Source organism: Nuphar pumila, chromosome 13 (genome assembly GCF_984573655.1).
Source record: "Nuphar pumila chromosome 13, dmNupPumi1.hap1.1, whole genome shotgun sequence".
Lineage (NCBI taxonomy): Eukaryota > Viridiplantae > Streptophyta > Magnoliopsida > Nymphaeales > Nymphaeaceae > Nuphar > Nuphar pumila.
The window spans coordinates 58708088-58733106 of NC_143261.1; the positions used below are offsets into that span (position 1 = coordinate 58708088).

Here is a 25019-nt window from a genome sequence, read left to right on the forward strand (position 1 = left end):
CTAGCACACCTGGAGAAAAGATTCAAGTGATGCTTGGTCATCTGGAGAAAAAGCAATCTCATCCCTTTTTTTCTGTACAAATTCTATGTTCTGCTCAACCTATATCATAGGAAAAAGAAAAAGGTGAGAGAATTGCCAAATTAATTTGATACTTGAATGCTGAAGAGCGCAGAAGATGGCAAGTCTTTAATTACAAGAAAAGCTCATTTTCATACTCTCCCGTAATTTAAGCTTGAATGAAAAAGAAAAAAGCAGACATCATCTCTTTTCATGAATATTTGATGTCAGATTATGATATCCAGAAACTTCAAGAGCATGATATTAATACAAAAAAAAATATGTGAAGATGATATGTCCATCATGAAATCCACTACTAGTGCATCCTGCTTACAAAGTTTGCATCTGTAGAATACCATTATATACTACAATATGAAACAGTCCTAAAATATTCACTGATGTCAACTAAACACCAAGACTATGTTTTAGTTTAATTTTCTTTTCCTTATTTCATCAATTAGTTTAACATTGGTCACAAAGAGCACAACAGAGGATGTTTCAAAAATCATCCTGCTACTTTCATTTGGACATTATTTTGGGTGTTGCATGGAATCTGGTCCAGTCTAGGAAATGTCGCAGATAGCTGAAGTGTAAGTGCATATCACAAACACCAAAAGGGATTTGTTTTAATTTTATCAGCAACAAATACTTAAAATGATTTTGGGTAAGATGCTGGGAGCTGGCCCTGCAGCAGAGTGTGCATTTGGCCAGCGGAGTGGGGTTGAGGAGTGATGCTAATCCCACATCTCAAGATCAAAACCAGTCATGTGCCTGTGTGCAAGCTGATGCAAGCGGTTGTAATGAAGTATGTGGAATTACAAAAGCAAAGTGCAAAAGCACATAAGTGGACAATTACAAAGAAGATAGACAAGCACAAAAGTGCATAGACAAAAGTCCACTAAAGGACAATACAAAGAGTCAATTAAAAATAAAATATTATTGAAAATGTGCTTTGGGAAGCCATGAAAAAATATAGGGGGAACACTCCCCTATTTATATACAAATACAAGAGGGAGACCATTGGGAGCTCCCTTTCATAGAGACGTTGGGGAGCTCCCTCGGTCATATTTTTTTACTGTTGGGGCCCCTATCGACTCTATAGAGTGGGTCCCAATGACATGATAAAATAGAAATAAAAAAAGAAAATAAAGACAAAAATAAGAAAATGAAAAAATAGTTGTTTCTAATAAACAACTATAATTACATACAAAAAGACAAAAATGCCCTTATTGGGCAAACTGTTTATATATATATATATATATATATATATATATATATATATATATATACACACTCCCCTTCAAACTTTACGAGAAAATGATCGAAAGTTTGCTGAGAATGAGAAATCGAGGAGCGGAAAGAGCTTTGATGAAGAAATTTGTCAACTGGTACGGCAACGTAATAGTTCCTCTTAGATATTCATCACAAACATAGTGACAATCCATCTTAATATGTTTGATTCGCTCATGGAAGGTATGGTTGCTCGCAATGTAGATTACACTCTTATTGTCATAACACTCTTCGAAGGTGTTGAGATGATGATTTCCATATCACTGAGAAGACTTTTAAGCTACACAAGCTCCATTGTTGTCATAGTCATTACCTGATATTCGGCTTCAGCTGAAGATAAAGATATTTTTTGTCGTTTCTTACACCTCCAATAGATCAACGAATCTCTTTAAAAAATACAAAAACCTATCATTTAGGTTACCACCCCGGATAATTAGATCTAAAGATGATGAAGAGGACAAAAAAAAAGCTCTTTTGAAACGGTGTTTTTAATGTATCACACAATCCTCAAAATTGCTGCCATGTGCAATGTGGTAGGGGCATGTTAAAACTGACTTGCTGCATGAACACATGAGTGATATTAGGTTGGGTGATAGAGAGATAAATGAGAGATCCAATCAATTGATAATATGAAATAGAATCTTCAAGCAATACACTATCTTCAAGTCTTAATTTTGTATTTATGACTTTTGAGGTTTCCACCTTTTTATCGAAAACTTTTGACCTAGCACATATGTTAGCAGCTAATTTTATTTGAGAGAGAATATATCCTCTGAGAGAATAGGCAACCTCAATTCCTAAAAAGTATCTCAAAAATATGACCGTTGGGGCCCGAACGACAAGATGAGTGGGGCCCCTTGTGGTCTTAAAAAAGCAAAAGAAAAAAAGAAAAAGTAAAAAAGGGAGAGAAAAGGAAAAGGGGAGAGTTTACATGGGGATTTACCAAAATACCCCTATTGGGTATTTGGAGAAATAAGAAAACAAAAAAAAGAAATATGTATATATATATACATATATGTATATATATACGTATGTATATATATATATATATATTTATATACATAATTTAACAGAGACCCCCAATGCAATGCATTTAATGCATTTTACAATCAAAAAAAGAAAAATGAAAATCAGAAAAGAGAAAAGAAAAAGGAAATAAAAGAAAAGTAAAAAGACTGAAATGCCCCTAATGGGCAGAATTATAGAAATACCCTTTATCGGGTATATATATATACATGATTACATATATTTTAACATATATATATATATTAACAGCAGTACTGTTCATGAGGCAGGGTAGTTGTACAGGATTTTTTCCTGGATAGACAACCAGGTCTGGGCCAAGTCTCCAGACTGGGCCAGGTTTTCCCCGTCTAATAAAAAAGAGATGTTGGGAACTGCTTCTTCATTAGTATAAAATAATGTTTATAACCATAATCCAAATGGATAGGATTAAGCCTATCACCATGATATTGATTCATTGAACAAGATTGTGTCACTTGGCGCCAAGTGGATAACTCAGTCCCGGCTGGTTGTTTTGTTAATCCAAATTGGTGGGTATTGGATTTTCCAAGTCCATCTAACTCTAGGCACAAACCTGGAGAAGTTTGGCTACACTTCCTGCATCCTAAGATGGGTTCTGAGCTTGCTAGGTTTTGAAACACCGCATTGGTCATCAATTTTTTTTCTTGTCTCGAACCAACAAATCTTTCATTAGAACTACAGGCTTCCAAGCTTAGACCATTCAATTTAAGGTTGTTCAGGTGGCAGCGGCATGAAGTGGACAGGGCTGGTTCCACATAATCAAATGTAGGTACAAAATCCTCATATGATCTTGAATTGTGGCAAGGGTAGATGTAGAATTGAAGCAAAGTGCCCTTGCCCCAAGTTCAGAGCCCCTTCACCTTATGCACTTGGATTGTGGTCAGGGGTAGGTGCAACCTTGTGACACAGATTCTGTCAGCCCAAGTTAGTTGTACTAAGGATTCCCTGAGCAATGTTTCACATTGTTGGTCAAAAGAAAATCAATTTACAGATAAAAAACACAACTCTGAGCACGTGCTATCGTAAAGTCAAACATGTAAGCTTATTCAAAAATATTTACCTGATCCATGAATGGCTTTACAAGACGTCTGAGGCTCTCACTGGTTGTCTTTTTGCAAAACTTTCTAAAGCTGACGAGTGGAACAAAAGCCAACTCAAGGAAAGATACATGATAACTCCATTGAAAAAAGTGCTCTGAAAGTGTTTCAACTGCAGAGCGTACACATTGCTCATGGTATGCTTTCATTTTCAGTAGCTGTTTTGGCACCTGTCAGACAAGTAACCAACTAATAAGTAAAGCAGAGAGCCGAGACAGTGAAGATCCTGAAAACTGATGAGGTAGTCTCTCCACTTGAACCAACCTTCAACATACTTGAAAAATTAAAATCTTTTGGAGCACTATTATCAGATTTGCCACCTTCCCCAAATTCTAGAAAGCTTAGAGATAAAGAAGCCACAGGAATGAAGACGCCACTAGAATGTGAAAGCTTATTCAACAAATGGATGCATTTTAGCCTCAAAGGAAAGAAACGAGGTCCAGGCAACATATGGGCAAGTCCATTTATCATCTGAATTGCCAAGTATAGCAAACTCTGAAGATCATGTTCCTTGATGTTAGCACATACAAACTTAACCCAAAGTTCAAGGCAGTTTACATACTGCCAATCTTGTATTTTCCTTAGTCCATCCTGAAAAATATGTAAAATATTAGAAAGAAGATAGAGAAATATGGATCTCGTGTACAAACAGAATTGCAACCACAATTATGAACAAATAAGCAGAAAATTGTGGGGAATAGGCAAAACACTCACTATATTTGGGAAACAACAATATCACAGTGAATTTCTCAAGAAGGGTAAGAACCGTTCTAGGTTCAATGACTTGATTCCATAAGAACATGAATGAGAGCAGGGCAGAGGAAACTAGAGAAGTTGTCGGTTTTCCAATTAACATCAAACCATGCTGCAATAGTTCCAATAATTAACATAATATAGATCCCAGCAGTGTTGGCCGATGAAATTGTGAAATCGCCCATAGCTTATCTATATCAAATCAGATAGTGGTCTGAAACATAGTGAAACACACTTGAGAATGCAAAATAATGCTCACACACATGGAATTCATCCTATAAAAACTTCAGACTTCTTTTAGTGGCAAATTAACAAGTGTAGCATCATTATCTTCACTGTGGTAAACTTTCTCACTTGCAACTTTCACATACATGAAATAATAATTAATTTCTGTAAGCTTGGTGTCACCCATAGTTTGCCCACAATAAACCCTTTATATATGCAATTTCTGTCATGATGAGCAGAACCACACCCTCTATAACCTTCATGACACAATACTTGGGTTTGTGCTAAAGGAAAACATCATAAAAAATACCTGAAAGAGCAATGAGGCCACGCCATGAAGGTCCAAGACCTTATGACTTGTGATTGGAGGTGATAAACTTGCATGTGAGATAAATTCATCCATACAGTAACATGTATTTCTTTTACTTCTGAGAAGCCTCTAAATAGTCATTACCCACCATTTCCAAATCTACACCAATGTCTTCTCAGTGGCACAAGAAAGTCATTGATCGTCCAATCTATGCAACATTATCCATTGGCCATGCACAACAGCACAAGAACAAAGGAACTAGCCTTTGCATACCCAAAGAGGTGGTGATCCTTTTTCTGAAGAGTCTCTATCTAAAGGGACTTTTTCCTTTACCTTTTAGTGAAAGAACCTAAGGGATTTAGTTTTGTTGCACTCGGGGCTCTGAACTAATAGAGCACAGAGTAACTTCAGGAAACAAGTAAAAGAACTGTTTCTAGTTGAATAAAGTGAAAGGAGACAAATTGGTAAAATAATATAACTTTGGATCATGAACATTTCATGGTGCTGAAATAAAATGACAAAGATTTAGAAATGAGATCAATACAATATCTATATTTCACATGGGTCCCTGCCTATACCCATATTGTGAGGCCAGCTTACTGACTGGGAAGGCTACCTATGTGCTAGCACTAGGCGATAAAAGTCATGCTCAGGAAACCTCATGTAAACATCACTTAGGTGCTTCTAAGTATGCTTGATCTTAATAAAAAAAAGTCTATAAAGACAGAGAATAGCAAGTTATGTTTGTGATTGAAACTTTTTCTTTCTTTTTTTTATTTGAATTCCTGGGTTCTGTTCAACAATCAACATCACATACAAATGTATTTACAGAGTCATGGATTTTCATATTATGTTAAATATGCCGGTTTGCTTTCCTGGGTGCATGTCACAGTGCCATCTTGTGCTCAAGTAGGTGCACAATTTTTACTAATATTAGCATACATCTTGTAATGGTGTAAGATGTTAATCTTAACATTACAGCCACCTTGAATTTCATATTATACTATAACTGTTTTTTGCATACAATGTTAAAACATATAATTTCAGAAAATTTCTAGATCTTGAAAGCCTTTTATCAATCTTTTCATTTTGAAAATTTATTTTGTGTGTTTCTGAGCCACACAGCAAGCTGGCACGTGTGCACTGCCTAGCTCTTTGACTATAAGACATTTAAGTTAGTCCTGATATCCAAATTTCACTTTTTCTTAAAATGATAAGATGGCATCATCATCAAAGAAAGTAGATGGCTAAAAAAAGCGTTCAAACTTCACATTGGAAAAAAATGAGTTAATCCTGGTTATTTGAAGTAGTTTTTGAAGATGTTTGCAAAGTTGATCCCACAGTCACTGAATTTGCTAATTGCAAGTCATGGGTCACAAAGCCCAAAGACACTAATTAAGCAGGGATGGTCGTTCAAACTAAAAATGACTTAAACATGCCACGTTTTTTTAAATTGTTCCAGAACCCAAGGAATCGAGAGAAGCTCAAAAGTCAAAACACATATCCATCTATCCGCATCATCTGGTTTTATTAGCGAGAAGTAACTCCTAAACAATTGAAGGACTTTCTAAAGTTTCTATTGTCAATCATATAAACCCTTTGTTTGGAGTTTATGAGATATATGCTAGATCATAGGAACTGGAAATAAAATATTACTACAATTATAGAAGAAGGAAACAAGGTTAGGGTTATAAAGTTAAAATTATATTCCTATGTTCTAAGACAACTATAATACACCTCAGCTATACAAGTGGATAAAGTTATAATACTGCCACCTTCAGGAAAAAAATATATGAAAAATAAATTGTATGAAATCAATGGGGATTTATAATAAATATGTCACCATAAAATCCAAGTTCGCCATTTCATCAACTCTCTGATTGCTTTGAAGGACATAGATACAAGAGAAATTTCATTGTGCTGGTCAAGTAGAATAGAAACATGTTTCTAAAGATTTCCAATCTCTAATGGTGTTGGGTCAAACCAAAGTGCATCATCTGACCCAACCTCAGTCTCTTTCTTCCAGAAGGGGTGGGTATTGAGCTGGGTACATGGTGCAGGACAGACTTAGCTTGGGCCTGAAACTGATGGGCCCATGCCTAGGCAATCAGGCCAAGCCTTTGCCATGGGGTGAAGTGTAGCCTGGCCAAAATAAACATGGCACTAGGATGGTTTTGGAAGAAACAGGGCTAAAGATTTAAATAGGTCTTATGCAGATGTCGCTTAAGGATGTGAGGGTTGGATATTCAACTGGCTTAAATCCATTTAGAGGGATTCAGTATAAATTTCAATATCCAATTAGCTAATCAGAACAGACTATCTTTCAGTTTTTTATATCCTAATCCAAATCCAACATAATATCTGGCTTAAAATGTGTGTATCATAGTCACCTGTATCGTTAAAGGTAATTTCTCAGTGAGGGTATTTCTCGGAGAGATTTTCAAAAGTTGATAAATCTTGGGAATATCTTGGGAAAATCATGGGAGTTTAAAAAATTGAAAAAAATATAAATAACAACAAAAAAACCTAAGAAAATAATAAGTTTTGTATTATTTTTCTTTCAAAAATATAAAGAAACATGTTTTAAAGGTTTTAAAATATAAAAGAAACAAAAAAATAGGAAATGCAAATTTAATTTAAAAAAAAAACACAAAAATATCGTGATATTTTTTATTTGCTGATATTTTGAAAATATCACGATATATTCCCAATATTATCGGCAAGCTTGAAATTGCCGATAATATCACGATATATTCAAAATATCAGCGATATCGGTGACAATGGTGTGTATATATATATGCATGTACACGTGTGTACATATGTATATGGATATGGTGTTTCTATGGTGGTACTGAACCACCATAACTTATGGTGGTACACACTTGTTTTACACAGATCTAACCTCTAAAAGCAAAAACTAACCTTTGGATCATTTTAGGATGTTCTATTTTCCATTTTATGCATTAAAGTTTATTTTAATAGGATATTTTAGACCATTTTTTATCCTCATGAATTGTGAGCCTTCGTTTTTTCACCATCTTTGAAACTGTATTATAATCATAGTCACAAATATCGGTCTTGGCTATATCTCGGCTAAGGCAAAATATCAGGATATTATATATTTTTCAATCAATCCCAGGAAAATCTATGAACTTAAAAATAAAATGCGAAAATAAAAAAAAACTAGGAAAAACAGTTTTCTTTCCTTCTTCCTTCTTCCTTCTTCCTTCTTCCCTCCTTTTTTTCCTTCCTTTCTTCTTTCTTTTCTGCACCTGATATTATCACACGATATATATATATATATATATATATATATATAATTGTGACTATGATTATGGTATATTAGACATGATAAAACCTCATAATATAGTAAATAAACTATGTTGAACATGTCTGCGGGGGGTACATCTAACATTTGCTGGTTATATTCATGCAAACAATAGTGCACATCACCATATGGCATCATGGTTCAGAACCAACACACACAAATTACGCTGATAGGATCTGGCTTGCTAAAGGCTTTTCTCACCCATCTCTTCATCCAACTCCAAGTCTGATTAGGTTACATCCTATGTCACATGGGTGCAGGTGCAGGTGCGGGTGTGGGTACGGGTATGGGTACGGGTGCGGGTACGGGTGCGGCACAATTTCAAAAATTTTGAAGACAGGGACTCGGCTATATATATTTTAAAAATATATATATAATTATATATATAACAATAAATTAATAATAAGATTGTAAATTTTACAACAAAAATAAAAAAGTAATTCTATTGAAGTAACAACACAAACTTACCAAAATATAACACATAAAGAAGCTTGTGAGTGTGATAACAACAAAACTTATCATAAATCTGCCCCATCGTCTGAATTAGAGGGAAGAACAAGATCGAGGTAGTCCATGTTGAGAGTATGCAAATCATGTTCTCCCTCCAAGTCAAAATCTTTTGGATTTACATCTCAATACTTAGATGGTTCACAACTACATCAAAATATGACTAACTTAGTATCTAACTTCAAACTTTGAATATAAATATTTAAATATGAACTTTGAATACAAAAGAAAAAAAAGTACATATACTCATCTTTGGTGTGACGAGAAATTAATCGTAGATTAGAGTGAACATAAATCAAATCCTCTGCTCTTTTACTAGTGAGTTTGTTTCTTTTAATGTTGTGAATTTGAACATATGTGAGTCCAATTTATTTTACAACACGATGATGTAGCAAGTTGGGATAACAACTTCATTACAAGACATTGCAGATTTGGTGTATCTGATCCATATGTTGCCCACCAATTAAGGGGATCTTCTCCGTCCCTTGCTATGAGTGTTGCTAAAGAATCAAATCTTCCAGTAAAGAACTTTTCAAAATCACTATTTATAACCTTAAACATGTGAGGATCATTAAAAAGTCTTCCCAAATATATCATTTTGTTCCTTGATATCTCAGGATCTTCATTTGGAAAAACACGACCAACACCTGTTGTCAACCATTTTTTTGCATAATATTTTGGATTGAGAGAGTGTGCCATGCAATGCAAAAGTGTATTGCTTTTATCTCATCTTCTCACTAAAACTGAATGTACATAATTGTAAAATTCTGAATCATCAAGTGCAACATCTTTCTTCTAATGTTTAAAAATGATACTTTGAACGTTTTCAATCTTATTGTCCCACGTTTCATAAATTCTATGAAGCATGGGTATATCTCTGTCAACTTCTCTCAACATTTCCCAAATAGGCTCTATAAATTCAACAAAATGTGTAATTTTATCCCACCAAAAATCATCACAGATGCATTTTTTGATAGCTTGAGACTTAACATCATCTTCAGTGCGATAAAAATCTCAATCTTTATCAGCCACCATCATCATCAATGCATTCTTGAGTTGCTTAATTCTTTGCATCATAACAATGAGAAGCAAAACGAGTTTCAACAACTTTCAGTAACTTGAGATCAGAATGCCGATTAAATATAGAAAGGGCATGATGATGGTTTACAACAAAATTTCTAATATTTCGATCATGCTCTATTTCCTCAATCTATAAACACATTTCATGTGCATGTGCATTATCTTTTGATGGATTGTATATACTCTTAAGTGCCAAATTTAAATTGTGTGCTGCACAAGGAGTCCAAAAAATATGTGAATATGTATCTTCACTTGCCAAATTCATTCATGCACGATTGCAAACTGAAGCGTTGTCAGTAATGATTTGCACCACACTTTCTTCACCCACTTCTTTTATCACTTCAACAAATAATCTCTTTAAATATTCAGCATCTTTATACTCCCCAGATGCATCAAGAGTCTTCAAAAAGATTGGCTCATTAAGTGAGTAAGCATTGAAGTTTATCAGTGGACGCCTTTGTATATCAGTCCACCCATCAGAAACAATAGACACTCCATGACGTTTTCATGCAAATTTTTGGTCTCTAACAAGTCTTCAATTCTATTTTTTTCCTCTGCAAGAAAAGTTGTTAACCACTCAAATTACAATTAGTCAAAGATGTAATCATATCTTTCCAGTATGGACTTCTAGCTACATTAAAAAGAATTGAGCTTGAGTAAAAGAATCGACCAATCTTTTTATTAATTTCTGCTCTTGCCATGTTTTTGAATGATCCTTGTATTGTTTTATTGCCTTCCATCTTTCTTTTCTTCAAAAGCTCGAATCGCTTCTCATCTCTGCAATTTTCTTCTTTTCAGCTTCCTCTTGTTCTTTCTTTAATTGCTTTAACAAGTCCTTATCAACCCCAGAACATTTCCTAATTCCTTGACCACGAATATGCAAAAGATGTGCTTTCACACGCGTATAAGAACCCATGAAAACAATCGTACATAAATTATAATGAAACTGCACATTCCCACCACTACCACCACTAGCTTTTTATCCCTTCTGTCACAAGCCTCTAAAGTGGTTGAGAAACTTCTAATTCAGAGTTAAACTTGAACCAACTCTATTGACACCACTAGAACTCGCCATTATATCTGAAAAGTGAAAAGTGAATAGAAAATAAGTAAATAAAGTTAATAAACACTTCAAAAACATAGTAACAAGAGCTCCACCCCTCTAACTGTGTGCCTGATAGAAAATAACAAAGGCATTGAGGTAGTGGGTGGAGACCCCTGCCGAAAAACAGATCTGAGGCAGGGGCAGCCCCCTGCCGAAAAACAGATTTGAGGCAGGGGAGCCCCCTGCCGGAAAATAAACTGAGACAGGGGCCTCCACCCCCTGTTGGAAAACACGAACGAGGTAGGGGGCTCCGCCCCCTGCCAAAAAATAAACTGAGGCAGGGGGCGAAGTCCCCTAACGGAAAACAGATCCGACGCAGGGGGCAGCCCCCTGCCGGAAAATAGATCTGAGGCAGGGGGCGGAGCCCCCTACCGGAAAACAGATCTGACGCAGGGGGCAGCCCCCTGTCGAAAAACAAATTTGAGGCACGGGAGCCCCCTACTGAAAAATAAACTCAAGCAGAGGCCTCCATCCTTTGCCGGAAAACACGAACGAGGCAGGGGGATTCGCCCCCTACCGGACGAAGGGGAAGAAGAACGGAAGAGGGAGGAGTGCATACCTGAGAGGACCGGTGGCTGGGGCCGCCGATGGCTGGCTGCGGCTACGATCGTCAGGGTCTGGGTCGCAGGCGAGACTGAAGGGGACGAAGAGCGAGGGACGGCTGGGGGAGAGGGAAAGATCAGCGGGGAGGGGTCTGTCGTAAGCCCCTCCCCTTGCGTAGCCTCTTTAGGGTTTGGCCCCGACCCCGATAAACATTTTGGATCCGGATCGGACCCGACCCGAGTCCAAAATAAATTTTAAATATGGACAATAATAGGCTCGGTCGAAGTTGACCGAGTCTATAAAGTGGACGGACTCGGCCCCGATGCATTGACCGAGTCCAACACTTGTTGACCGAGTCTGCCCCGTGTCTGAAGCCGCACCCGTGTCGGGGTGTGTCGACACGGGTGCATCGACCTCCTAACCGAGTCCATGTGACATCGGTTATATCCAATTATGCCTACATTGAAACCACATCCAACCCAGTTACATCCCTAGATGTGTCTGACATCTATCCAGCTATATCTTGATCATGTGGCTTGATCAAATTGCAAATTCTGCAGTCCAATCTACAGAATTGGAAGTGTCAATGACTCTTAAGGAAATGAGAAGGTTTGTTTGTTACATACATAATGTTCATAATTTCGCAAGGTTGAAGTTCAATCGACTACACTGTACAAGTATTATAAATTGTGCTTTTGTTCTTTCAGAATTTTTTTTTTCTTTTTTTGGATATTAAGTATTATTAGGAGTTTCCCATTATCAAAGAAGGCACCAAACAAGGGCCTAGCAAGTTTCACAGAGAGAGAAAGTGAAGGAGTGGGGGGAGATGGTTTACTAGATCTGAGGAATTTTCTTTATATTGTAACATCATATTTCATATATATAGGTTCTACATAAATATTTCCTCTTGAAAGGCTAAGCTTTTTGATATACTATAACCAAAAAGGGTACCAAAACAACCAATAATGCATAATATTACAATATTCAATAACCTAAAATCTTAGACTTTTTAATATATTCAATAACTGCAATATTCTACATTATGCATAGATGGACAAGCAGGAACAATTAGACACGATAACTAGCAAACTAATTTGGCTTTTAAAATTGTGATATGCATGAGTTGAAAAACTGACCTCCGTCTTGGTTTTGAGGGCATGCTGCAAAACCTTGGAAAGGTGCTGTATAAGGATGGATGCCTTCTGGTAAGACTTAGCAATATCTAGTGAGTACAACTCCACAACAGAATCAGCAAGAAACTGGATATGTTTTATGTTTTCCGGTTCAACAAATTTGGAGTGTGCCAAAAATGTTATGTACATGTTCGTTAGGAAGGAATCATAGCAATCTGAATTTAACTGCAGAACCATGCTTCGGATGAGTAAGAATGCTGCCAAAGAGACTCTCCCTCCTCCAGTTGCCCATAGGTGGATGGCAATCTGCAATCACCTCACATATGAGATAATAAAAATCCATTAAGCGATAAGTTATTAGACATTCATCACAAGAATGCCCTTGCAATAGCCGAGTGTAACAGCAACGGTTCAAATCAATCTCATGTATAATGATAATAAGTTAACTGTAGGGGTTCCAATCTATGTGACCTCCGGGCTGATTAAGTACACCTCTTCCCATGTGATGGACAAGCACTTTGAGACAAACAAAGAAAAAACCTTTCTCAAAATATGAATTATTATGAAATAATAGATGCAAACACCTAAAAAGGGTTTTCCATCTGCAATAAATGAATTTTGTGAAATAACCACATTTGCTCATTAAAAAATTTAGCACTGAAACCCCTTGTTCCCTACGTCTTTCCTCATAAAGAAAACTTTTCTCCCAAAGAAATACCAAATATATCCTTTCTGCTGTACCAGCAAGATCATGCAATATAGATCCTGGAAACTTCATTGCATTTAAAAGAAGTCTCACGATTTTGCCGTAGAAATGGCCTAATGTAATGAACAAAGCATAAAACTAAAAAACAAACATGTTTTTTGGAAAAACACAGACATGACAACGTCAGCACACAAATACAAGCATGCACATGGATAGCATGGGGCACATCCGTGCATGTTTACGCATACACATGCATATCTTTTGCTTCTCAATAGATTCTAGCTTGTTCAACAACAGTTACCTTGCTAAGCCTTTGTAGCAAAACCGGAAATGCAACTAAAAATATAACTGAATCTCTGAGCCGAGAAAGGACGAAGACAATTATCTGTGTATCTGTAGCCTGAGTCAGAAGATACAATGTACTTTTGATGTAAGACTTAACCAGTGGTTTCACTGAGGCCCATTTTGAAGTATTTTGCAAGCTCAGTACAGTGTCCTTGCAACCAGAGCTTGACATTCCCAATAATCTTCGGAATATACTGTCTGCTTCATGAAGCACAATTAACAAAACCTTGCAGAAAGCTGCTCTTGTCTGAATCTTGTATAATAGAGCATCAGAGTTATCACTTCCATAATGGCATGCAACCCAGAATCCATTTAACAGATTAGGAAGCACAGAGATGTTTTGTTGATTCATGATCTGTTGGCACCATGAATCAATGGAGAAACTTGTGAGGATTTTATGTTCACATAAACTTGAATTTTCCTCGGTTTTGTTGCTGCTGCTCTCATTTGGTTCACCTTCGTCATCTGAAAGTTGTCATGTGAAGGCTAACAAAGTAAGCAACACATAAAAGTTGAGAATAAGTGAACACAGGAAAGAAAGAATCAAGAAATAGCCCAAATAATGGCATCAAACAAAATAAACAATATTTTAGAAATTTTTATATCACAGTAGTATAAAATATAAATCAATGATCAACAAGCAATAAAATAGGTAGACATGCATTATATAAATACAAAAAATATATATTATCATAGTCACAAATATCGGTCTCGGACATATCTTAGCAAGGCAATTTCTCTAGGTTTGGTTGATAAATATAAACTTGGTGCTTAAAAAATTTTTAAAAACAGTAGCAATAAGTGAGAAAAGCAACACATAATACAAAAAATAAGTAAAAAAACAAAAGAAAGAAGAAAAACATAGTTAAGATATAATAAAAAGTAAAAGGCAACTTATAATATCATGATATTATCACGATAATATCATGACATATATAAATTTATGATATTTTTAAAATATTGTGATATTTTGCCTTTAATATCGTTTTATGAATTTACAGCTATATTCTCGCTTCTTATGTTAAATCACATATGAGACTTATGTATCATATGTGTATTACATTTAGTGTGGTACCCCCTCTTTGTATTTATGTGTACATTTCATTTTTTCAGGGGTACTTATGGATTTTAGCATTAGTTAATGGTAAGCTTAGTTGTCAAAGGTGGTGCCTAGGCATAAGCCTAGGTCGGTATTTTTTTCCCGTTGACTGTTATCAACATGTATAAAAGGGGGAAAAGGGTCATTTTTCCCCTTTTTTTGCTCCACTCTCTCTCGCTCCGTTCTCTCTCCTTTCTCTCGCTAGGGCAGAGTCGAAGAAGGTCAACCTTCTCCTCCCTCTACAGGTACCGCTACCTCTCTCTCTCTCTCTCTCTCTCTCTCTCTCTCTCTCTCTCTCTTAAAAGTTGTACTCTCCATATGAACCTTATAAACAATGGTAAGTGAAGAAAAAGAATTAAAGTATTTTAATAATGTGTTCAGTGTTTCAAGTTGTTGGTGCCACGGTTTTCTTCATCATATTTTGGGACATTCTTTGGTAGCATTTTGTTTAACATTTCACATTTTTTTAAACATTTTTAAATTGTCCTTTTGAGTTCACACTTCACAGTTTGGGCTGGCTCCGTGGTGTGATTCCAATGATGTGAGTGTGATATATTTGATCAGAATATAAATCTAGAAAGATCAAATGCTCAGTGATGGCTTGCCTATAAAAAAAAAGAGTGATGAAGCAAACTGTTGGGTGTCATATTTGTACTAAATAGACATTATCGGTTTATTAGGATCACTTTATACCAAGGTTGCCAGACTAGGAAACAGAAGCGGGAAACGATACAGAAAGCGGAAGCGAGAAGCAATGAATTTTAAAATATATAGGAAGCGGGAAGCGAATAATAAATAAAAGAAATATATGAATCGAATGAAAATCAAAATGAAACACAAATAAAAACTAAAATAAAAGTGACGAATATTAAATTTCATGTTTTTTTAGTGTAAGAATTAAATGTATAACAAAATCTAAAAATGATGACTACCAATTTAGAGAAAGCACATGGAAGTGAGTGAGAAAAGTGAGAGAAAACACATAAAAAACAAGAAAAGTTGAGTAAGAGAACATATAAGAAGAATAGATGAGGCGTGTGGAAAGCATAGGAGAAGCATGGGGGAATCGAGGTTCTCATCAAGTTTCGGAAACGAGGAGTATCACGCTTCTGAAGCGATTTTCCAGGAAGCGAGCTTCCCACCTATCTAAGAAGCTTCCGGTAGCTCTGCTTTATACACCAGTGTAAAGAGTATCTCCATGAAATTGGGATCAATGTTGCCATGAATAATATTTTCATCTATGTTGTGGCAGTTATGTTTTTCTCTTTTTTTTCCTCTTATAAACCAAACATTTTCGCTTGTTGGCTTTTGTAAATTTCCTTTTGACTTTTTCTCTAAATTACTGATTCTATGAAAGAAAAACAATCATTTTTTGAAAATCCCCTACAAATTCCCGTGAGGACAAGTTAGAAATTCTTCTAAAAAGATTTACTGTGATCCGAACAAATCTCAGCCACACTCCAATTTTTGTTACTGGCTATTTCCAATGTTGCATGTGTGGGCACATATATACATTTGTTAGGGTATAAGTGCACAGATAAACATTTGTTTGGGTATAAGTTCACAGATCTCATCTTGGGCAGTCAATGGGCCGGATCCATGTCTGGTATCTGACTGAGCCCAAACCCAAATATCAGGATAGGCATAAAATAATGACCAGAACCCAACTCAAATTAGGTTTAACTATGTTTTTTGGGGGACATTTAAAAAAAAACACCTAAATTTTGGTTGATTATAAAAAACACATCTAAGTTTTCAATATTGTTAAAAACACACCTAAACTTTTTTATAGTTAATAAAAAACCTAGGGTTTGCTCCAGTTAAAGTTGTCATTAAATGTGTGCTGCAATTACAAAAAAAAACTTAAGGGTTTTTTTATTATGAATTCATATTTTGCTGATATGTTATTTGTTGCTTACTCCTTTTTATTTAGCAAATTTAGATGTTGCCTTTTTTTAGATTCTTATCATTTTTTAGAACAATGGAAGGGGGCTTCATCTGCAAGTGCTAGTGGGTCCACATTTTCAAATTTGGAACATATTCAGAACTTTAAGAGAAAATCAGGTGATCCAGCATGGGAGTGGGCCTATATTAAGGATAAACAAGATCTGAATTCTATGACATTGTAATATCAAAAAAAAAAAAAAAATTGGTTTGGGCCGGATCCGGATCCGACCCGGGCCACCGCTCCTCGCTGTCATTAAAAGACAGCGAGGCAGGCGGGAGGAGGGTAACGAAACCCCCCTCACTGCCACTTGCTCTCTGTCTCTCCGTTTCCCTCTCTCGCTCGTCCACAGTCACCGACGCCGGCGACTCCGACAGCCGCCGCCACCAACATCGGCGACCCCCCTTCCTTCCGGCGAGCTCCTTTTCGGTGAGCTTCCTCCGAAAACCCCCTGGTACGCCATCGTTTCCTCTTTCTCCCTCTTTTCCCTCTTTGTCTCTTCTCTCTCTCTCCCTCACTTCTCTGTGTGCCCACGGGAGGGGTCAAACCCCCTCCCTGTGCCCCCTTTTTTGTAGGGGATGGGCCCGACACCCCTCCCTGCTCTCCGTTATGGTAGGGGAGAGGGCTGAGCCCCCCTCCTTGCTTCTGTTACGGTAGGGGAGGGGTCGAGCCCCTCCTCCCTGTTCTTGGCTATGGCAGGGGAGGGGTCGAGCCCCTCCTCCCTGTCCCTTTTAGTTGCGCCAGCAGGGGCCATTGGCCCCTGCCTTTTCGTGTGCCAGCAGGGGCCGATGGGCCCCTGCCTTCCTTTTTGTGAGCCAGCAGGGGCTTATGGCCCCTGCCTTTCTTGTTGCCAGCAGGGGCCATCGGCCCCTGCCTTGTTGCCAGCAGGGGCCGATGGGCCCCTGCCTCTCTTTTTGCTAGCCAGTAGGGGCTTATGGCCCCTACTTTTCTGTTTGCCAGCAGGGGCTTATGGCCCCTGCCTTTCTTGTTGCCAGCAGGGGCCATCGGCCACTGCCTTCTTGCCAGCAGGGGCCGATGGGCCCCTGTCTTTCTTTTGCCAGCAGGGGCCATCGGCCCCTGCCTTTCTTTTGTTGCCAGCTGGGGCCGATGGGCCCCTGTCTTTCTTTTTTGCCAGCAGGGGCCATCGGCCCCTGCCTTTCTTTTTTGCCAGCAGGGGCCGATGGCCCACTGCCCTTTGTGCGCGAGCCTATACCCTTGGCCGACAGGCCCGAGAAATCTTTGGAAGCTACATCGTGATGGGGACAGATCATTACAATTGTTGGTCTCCAACGAGGAATTCCTAGTAGCGTGAGTCATCTGCTCGCATGGGCTACATCCCTCTTTTGGCAGCTAGAGTCTTTTGATTCTGCCCCATCTTCTTTTCGAGTCAATTGGGACGGTTGGCCCCAACCTTATGTATCGGCAAAGTCGAGTCTTTGCCTTGCTTTTGCTTTTGTCAGAGTTTGCTTGTTAATATCACATATTTGCAGCTACGACAGATCCCACTCGCGCTGCGCGACCCGAGCCGTCAATCGTGTACGTCCGCAGACGTCAGCAAGCTCGTAACCCTCCAAGGTAGGGGAAAAGTTGCACAGAAGACTTGGATAATTGAATTAAGTTCAATTGAACTAAAAGCGACCATTGAATGAATATATATATATATATATATATATATATATATATATATATATATATATATATATATATATATACAAATATATATATATATATTTATACGAGTATCCACTTCACTCAAGGATGCGGTTTCGCAATCCTTGCCCTTTACCTTGCCGTCGCGCTCTGCGCCTAGGCTCTTGCTTTTGCATTTGTGTTGGTATTGCCTTGCTATTGCAGATGACGTGCAGGTTCTTACTCTTTGCGGATGCCTTAAGGGCATCCTCGTGGAGGATGCAAGAAGCATTTACCACTCTCCCTCTTGTGACAAGAGTTTAGTCGGGAGCGAGCGAACTTCTTAGCGGGTGTTCTGTTGAGAAACCCGTATCCCGTCTATCGAGGCCGGTATCGAGTCATGCGAGACATGTAGATACCCCGATAGCGAATGTGATTCGAGATAATCACATGCATCATGTTGGCACAAGGTACTGCAGTTTCAAAAGATAGAGTAAAGTTGATAAACTTTACATCTTTGTGAAACACTCCTGTTGAGGCTTCTATTGAGGAGCTATACCCCCTTTATCCTAGAGTACTTGTAGTCGTGCACGACACGTCTAGTACTGCGATGATCGGATGAGACGGTCGTGCGACCTCGAACAACGCTAAATGCAAACTGTTGTAATCACATAAATGGCCTGACATTCGCCTTCACAGGCAAGATGCTCGAGTAGTTTAAAGACTACAACATAGAATGGGTCGTTAGTTAAGCAACCTCTAACGCACCCGTTCGCTTCTGGTTGTCTGTCAAGGGAGAGGACAGATCAGTACAAAAACTCTAATGGACAAGTTGTTAACAACCACTCCACGGGCAATGATCCGGCCTCCCCAGTCATTGAAGTTAGGGGAAAGGGGCTACAATAGTTGGCTCAACACTTCTGCAGAAGTTGGATGCATCCGTGGCACTGCTTTTCAGCCTCTGGGGAATCCTCTCTCGGCTAAAGCTGTCCCCTTTGGAGCGGACTCAACTAGCTATTCGGGTTATTGAAAATATATAGAATAATAGACGCCCGAACTAGTCTCAGTTGTTTCTATGTTTTGCCTGCGCGTACCCGCAGGCCAGTAATATCGGAACATAAAGTCTGTTCACATTGGTTGCTGAGCCATGAGATTCGCCTACACTACCGACTCACTTGCACCACCGACTCGCTTGCACTACTGATTCCTTGCACTACTGATTCGTTGCACTACTGATTCGCTGCATTACTGATTCGTTGCACTACTGATTCGCTGCACTACTGATTCGTTGCACTACTGATTCACTTGCACTACTTATTCACTTGCACTACTTATTCGCTTGCACTACTTACGCGTTTGCACTAGTTATCTGCATGCATTGTTTACCTGTTTAACTGCATATTTGCTTTAAACTGCGTAATCTACTGAATTAAATTGCATAATTCAGTTCCTTGTAGTCTCTCATGTGCAGCTACTAGTTTTTCGCGAAACTAACCCATTCTATGGGTACAGGTGATGATTAGGTACACCACAGGCGATGGCGCGGTGGAAAGATGGCTCCAAGACGTTCTTCTTCCTGCTCTTAGCTCGCGTCCTGTTGTTTGGGGTTTTGTAACGAATTTTCCTTGGAATATCCGAATTTTATACTATTTGGAGAACTTCTTAAATGAAAGTGGCTTTTCCAAGTGTTTGCAAGTAGCATGTGTTGTGCGTTTTGGTTCTTTTAGCTAACGCGCTCAAAGTTGTCAGCTTGCCTTTTTGAAATTAATAAAAGTATAGTCTTCCGCTGATTTCGTAAACCATCTCTGAGATGAAGAGATTCCTTTTTAGTCTCTTGTCTGTTTTTTTTTTTGAAAGGTTTGCAAGCTTGAAATTTTGGGGTGTTACAACTTGGTATCAGAGCTAAGGGAAGCAAGGATTCTTGACCATTGAGCATCTGTATCGCGCTGTGAGTATACTTTTCCTCTTGCTTAGTAGGTGCACAAGGCATTGTTAAGTTAAGTGGCTTGACATGTTTTGTGTATATACCAGCATTGCTGGGGTTACATAAACTACTCATGTTAAACATGAATAGTACTTATGTTTTTGCTTGTTTTGAGCTTCCTAAAATTTCTAATTATGGGTATTCCTTGTTTACTCCAAGGATGGCAAGGAACTCGAACGAAGGGTCTGCTGACGAATGGTCAGATCAGCGGGGATTCGTGATGGATTCCCTAGGTTCTCTGGCAGCGGCTATGCGAGACCAAATTCGTTCCCAAAGGGAACCAGCGCCCGTTCCTGAGCCGATCCCGCATACCGCAGTGACGTATGAGAAATTTTTGAAGCTTGATCCCCCGACCTTCGACGGCAAGCCCGACCCAGACATGGCCGATAGCTGGGTGAAGGAGGTAGAACGAGTGTTCGAGGTCTTGTCAGTGCCCGATGACAAGAAGACGCTATTCGGGACCTTCAGGCTGAAGGGGAATGCCCGCAGTTGGTGGGACATGACGCGGGGTGTGCAGTTTTTGGGGATTTCGCCCATTCCTTGGGAAGCTTTCAAAAAGGCTTTCTTGGAGAACTACTTCCCGCCTCACGCAAGGGAGAAGAAGAAGGTGTAATTCTTGGAGCTCTGCCAGGGCAATTCGAGTTTGACGGATTACATCGCCAAATTCCAGAGTTTGAAACCCTACTGCCCTAACCTGTTCGCGGATGATCGCGAGCGAGCAGGAAAGTTTGTTCGGGGGCTGAAGGAGGGACTCATGCATCGGGTCCTAACGAGCATGCCCTCGACCTTCTCTGCGACAGTTGCTGCTGCCACCGTTCTGAGTGAAGCATGGGAGCGCACTAAGAGTGCTCAGGGCAGGAGGCCACCCGCTATGGGTGGTGAGCCGAAGACACCTTCCGGTGACCCAGACAAACGATCGCTCCTTCCTGTAAAGAGCGAAGGAGGAAGGAAACGATATCCTCCTTCGAAGCGTCAGCGGCCACAGGGCAACCCTCCAGCCAGGCAACAGGCTGGCAGCGTATGCCCCAGATGCCAGCGATCTCACTTTGGGCAGGCGTGCCCGCTCGACACAGGCGGATGCCTGTATTTTGGCAAGATGAGCCACTACGTCCGTGATTGCCGCAAAAAGGTGGCTGATGATTCCAGGCAGACCAGCGGAGCACCTTTGCTCCCTCGGCCACCACTGCTGCAACAGCAGTATCAGTCGCCACCATCACAGACGAGCGGTCAAAGGAGGGCACCGGGACGCGTCTACTAAGCCAAGGCTGAGCAGTTGACCAAGGGCGACCTAGTGCAAGGTACCCTTTTTGTCGCTAACCAAGCGACTTTTGTGCTTTTTGATTGTGGTGCCACACACTCTTTTATTTCGGTAAATTTTGCCGAGTGTTTGCACATACCTGTAAAACCCTTGCATAATACACTTGAAGTGTATAACCCGATTGGGAAAAATACCATTTGTGCGGCCTACGTACCAGAGTTGGACGTAGTCTTAGTAGATTGGCATTTACCGGCTTGTGCTATCCTGCTAGTGATGACAGAATTTGACGTCATCCTAGGCATGGATTGGCTGCACAAGTATCATGCCAAGATTTTTTGCCGAGATAGCAGGATTGTTTTATCTCCACCAGGAATGCTCAAGATGGAATTCAAGATCGTGAAACCCGTTCACGCGAGCAAGTTGATTTCATCGTTGAAGGCGCAGAGCTACCTGAGGAAGGGATGCACTGCCTTTTTGGTCAGTGTCATCCAGTCCGGGCCGACGCGAGTCCCGATGGGAGACTTGGAGATTGTTCGAGATTTTCCAGACGTCTTCCAGGAGGAACTGCCAGGCCTTCCTCCACCTCGTGAGGTGCAATTCAGCAATGAGTTGCTGTCGGGTACTGCGCCAATTTCTAAGGCTCCATATCGGATGGCGCCAGCCGAGCTCGCAGAGCTCAAGAAGCAGTTGCAGGAGTTGATGGATCAGGGATTCATTCGCCCCAGTGTCTCGCCCTGGGGAGCTCCCGTCTTGTTCGTGAAAAAGAAGGACGGATCATTGCGGTTGTGCATCGATTATCGGATGCTTAACCAGGCGACAATAAAGAATAAGTACCCGTTGCCACGCATCGAGGATCTGTTCGATCAGTTGCAGAGGGCCAGGATCTTCTCAAAGATCGACCTTAGATCTGGGTACCATCAACTCAGAATTAAGGGAGATGATATCTCCAAGACGGCCTTCCGGACCAGGTATGGGCATTACGAATTTACGGTCATGCCCTTTGGACTCACTAACGCTCCTGCATCGTTCATGGATCTCATGAATAGGGTGTTCAAACCCTTTTTGGACACCTTCGTGATCGTGTTCATCGACGACATCTTGGTGTATTCAGATCGCTGGGAGCAACATCGTGAGCACTTGAGAGTTATTCTCGAAACCTTGCGAAAGGAGCGGTTGTTCGCTAAGTACTCTAAGTGCGAGTTTTGGCTCGAGGAGATCATGTTTTTGGGACATGTCATCTCCAAGGAAGGTGTGTCCGTGGATCCAGCGAAAGTCGAGGTTGTACTCAGTTGGCAGCAACCGAGGAATGTTTGTGACATTCGGAGTTTTCTTGGATTAGCTGGGTATTACCGATGATTTATCCAGGACTTTTCTAAGATCTCTCTACCCTTGACGCAGCTTCTGAAGAAAGAAGCTAAGTCCGTGTGGGACGACATGTGTGAGAGCAGTTTTCAGATGTTGAAGGAACGTCTTACGACTGCTCCTATTTTGGCCTTACCTTCGGGTCAAGGCGGCTTCGTGATTTACACAGACGCTTCCAGGACAGGTTTGGGTTGCGTCTTAATGCAGAACGATAGAGTGATCGCCTATGCATCGCGCCAACTTAAAATACATGAGAAGAATTACCTGACTCATGACTTGGAGTTAGCAGCGGTGGTCTTCGCATTGAAGATATGGCGGCACTATTTGTATGGGGAGCGGTTCGAGGCTTTTACAGATCATAAGAGCCTAAAATATTTGTTCTCGCAGAAGGAGCTGAATATGAGGCAGCGACGTTGGCTGGAATTCCTCAAGGATTACGACTTTACCTTGTCCTACCACCCAGGAAAAGCGAACGTTGTGGCCGACGCTCTGAGCCGCAAGTCTCCCAACGTTTCTGTAAACTTGTCATTTGCGGGGTGGAAGCTGATCGAGGATCTGATATCATGGGAACCATTTGCGGTTACTGCAGTTTCGATCAGTCTTTCCAGCATGGTAGCTCAGCCTGAGCTATTGTCAAAGATCTTTGTCAGTCAGAAGATCGATGCGCAGTACGAAAAGCTGAAGGCTCTAGCGCAGCGGGCCGATACCCCCTTCCGACTGAGTGACGAAGGAGGTGTATGGCGTAAGGATCGTCTATGGGTGCCAGAAGATCCTTTTTTGAGGGATGAGATTCTCGCTGAGGCCCACAAGTCCAAGTACACGATCCACCCAGGCGGCACAAAGATGTTCAAAGATTTGCAGCGCAGATATTGGTGGAATGGAATGAAGCGGGACGTAACCGAGTACGTTTTGAAGTGCTTGACTTGCCAACAGGTTAAGATCGAGCACCAACGACCAGGCGGAGTGATGCAGCAAATGGAGATTCCACAATGGAAGTGGGAGGACATCACGATGGACTTCATCGTCAGTTTGCCGAGGACGCGGAGGAAACACGATGCGATTTGGGTGATCGTGGATCGACTCACTAAATCGGCGCATTTCCTCCCTATACGGCTCAGTCAGTCACTGGACAGCTTGGCAGACCTCTATGTCAGGGAGATTGTGAGATTGCACGGTATTCCTGTGTCAATCATCTCCGATCGTGACCCGAGGTTCACCTCCAGGTTTTGGGGGCAGCTGCAGTTGGCCTTGGGCACAAAGCTAAAATTCAGCACCGCCTTCCACCCTCAGACTGATGGACAATCTGAACGCACGATTCAAACTTTGGAGGATATGCTGCGAGCGTGCATGTTAGACTGGAGGGGAGAATGAGACTCTCATACTGGGTTGGCAGAATTCGCGTACAATAATAGTTACCATGCCAGTATCGGTATGAGCCCTTACGAAGCCTTGTACGGGAAGCCTTGTCGATCACCCGTTTACTGGGATGAGGTTGGTGAACGAATGCTAGATTCACCTATAGTGCTACAACACTATACTCAGCAAGTGCAGATGATCAGGGAACGTCTGCGTACCGCGCAAAGTCGGCAGAAGTGTTACGCCGATCGTCGACGTAGAGAGCTCGTGTTCTCAACAGGAGATATGGTTTTTGTTAAGGTATCTCCTGCCAAGAGCGTCTTCTGGTTCGGGAAAAAGGGAAAGCTGAGTCTGCGATTCGTCGGACCTTTTGAGATCCTGGAACGGATCGGCGAAGCGGCTTATCGCGTTGCGCTGCCTCCTCAGTACGCTCAGATTCACAACGTCTTCCACGTATCCATGCTGAGAAGATATGTTCACGACCCATCGCACATCATTCATTATGATGATGTGGATATCCAAAAGGACTTGACGTTCGAGGAAAGACCAGTGGCAATCGTTGATCGTCGAGACCAAGTGCTCAGGTCGAAGACGATTTCTCTTGTAAAAGTACGTTGGCAACACCATGGAATTAGTGAATGTACATGGGAGCTTGAGTCAGATATCAGGGATAAATACCCTGACTTGTATTTTGACCAATTTATGCTATAGAAATTTCGCGGACGAAATTATTTTAAGGAGAGTAGGATGTAATATCAAAAAAAAATAAAAAAAAAAATTTGGTTTGTGCCAGATCCGGATCCGACCCGGACTCGACCCGGGCCACCGCCCCTCGCTGTCATTAAAAGACAGCGAGGCAGGCG

General features: G+C 40.4%; 1 protein-coding gene across 1 annotated transcript; it reads right to left on the reverse strand.

Annotated features, from left to right (window-relative positions):
• Positions 1-21394, reverse strand: LOC149818485 (protein REBELOTE-like). The gene is made up of 6 exons (XM_089986223.1): positions 21344-21394; positions 13480-13770; positions 12476-12778; positions 3753-4079; positions 3452-3658; positions 1-99 (listed from the first exon to the last, which is right to left on the reverse strand). The coding sequence occupies exons 1-6, from the start codon at positions 21392-21394 to the stop codon at positions 1-3; spliced, it is 1278 nt and encodes a 425-aa protein (XP_089842349.1).
• Between the last annotated feature and the right edge of the window lie 3625 nt (positions 21395-25019).

Coding starts and splice junctions, on each gene's coding strand:
- LOC149818485 (XM_089986223.1), bottom strand. CDS start 21,394: ATGGTGGCGACTGATACTGCTGTTGCAGCAGTGGTGGCCGAGGGAGCA. Junction 3,659..3,752: donor ATTTTTCAAGTATGTTGAAG/GTTGGTTCAAGT, acceptor CTTGTCTGACAG/GTGCCAAAACAGCTACTGAA. Junction 100..3,451: donor TAAAGCCATTCATGGATCAG/GTAAATATTTTT, acceptor CCTATGATATAG/GTTGAGCAGAACATAGAATT.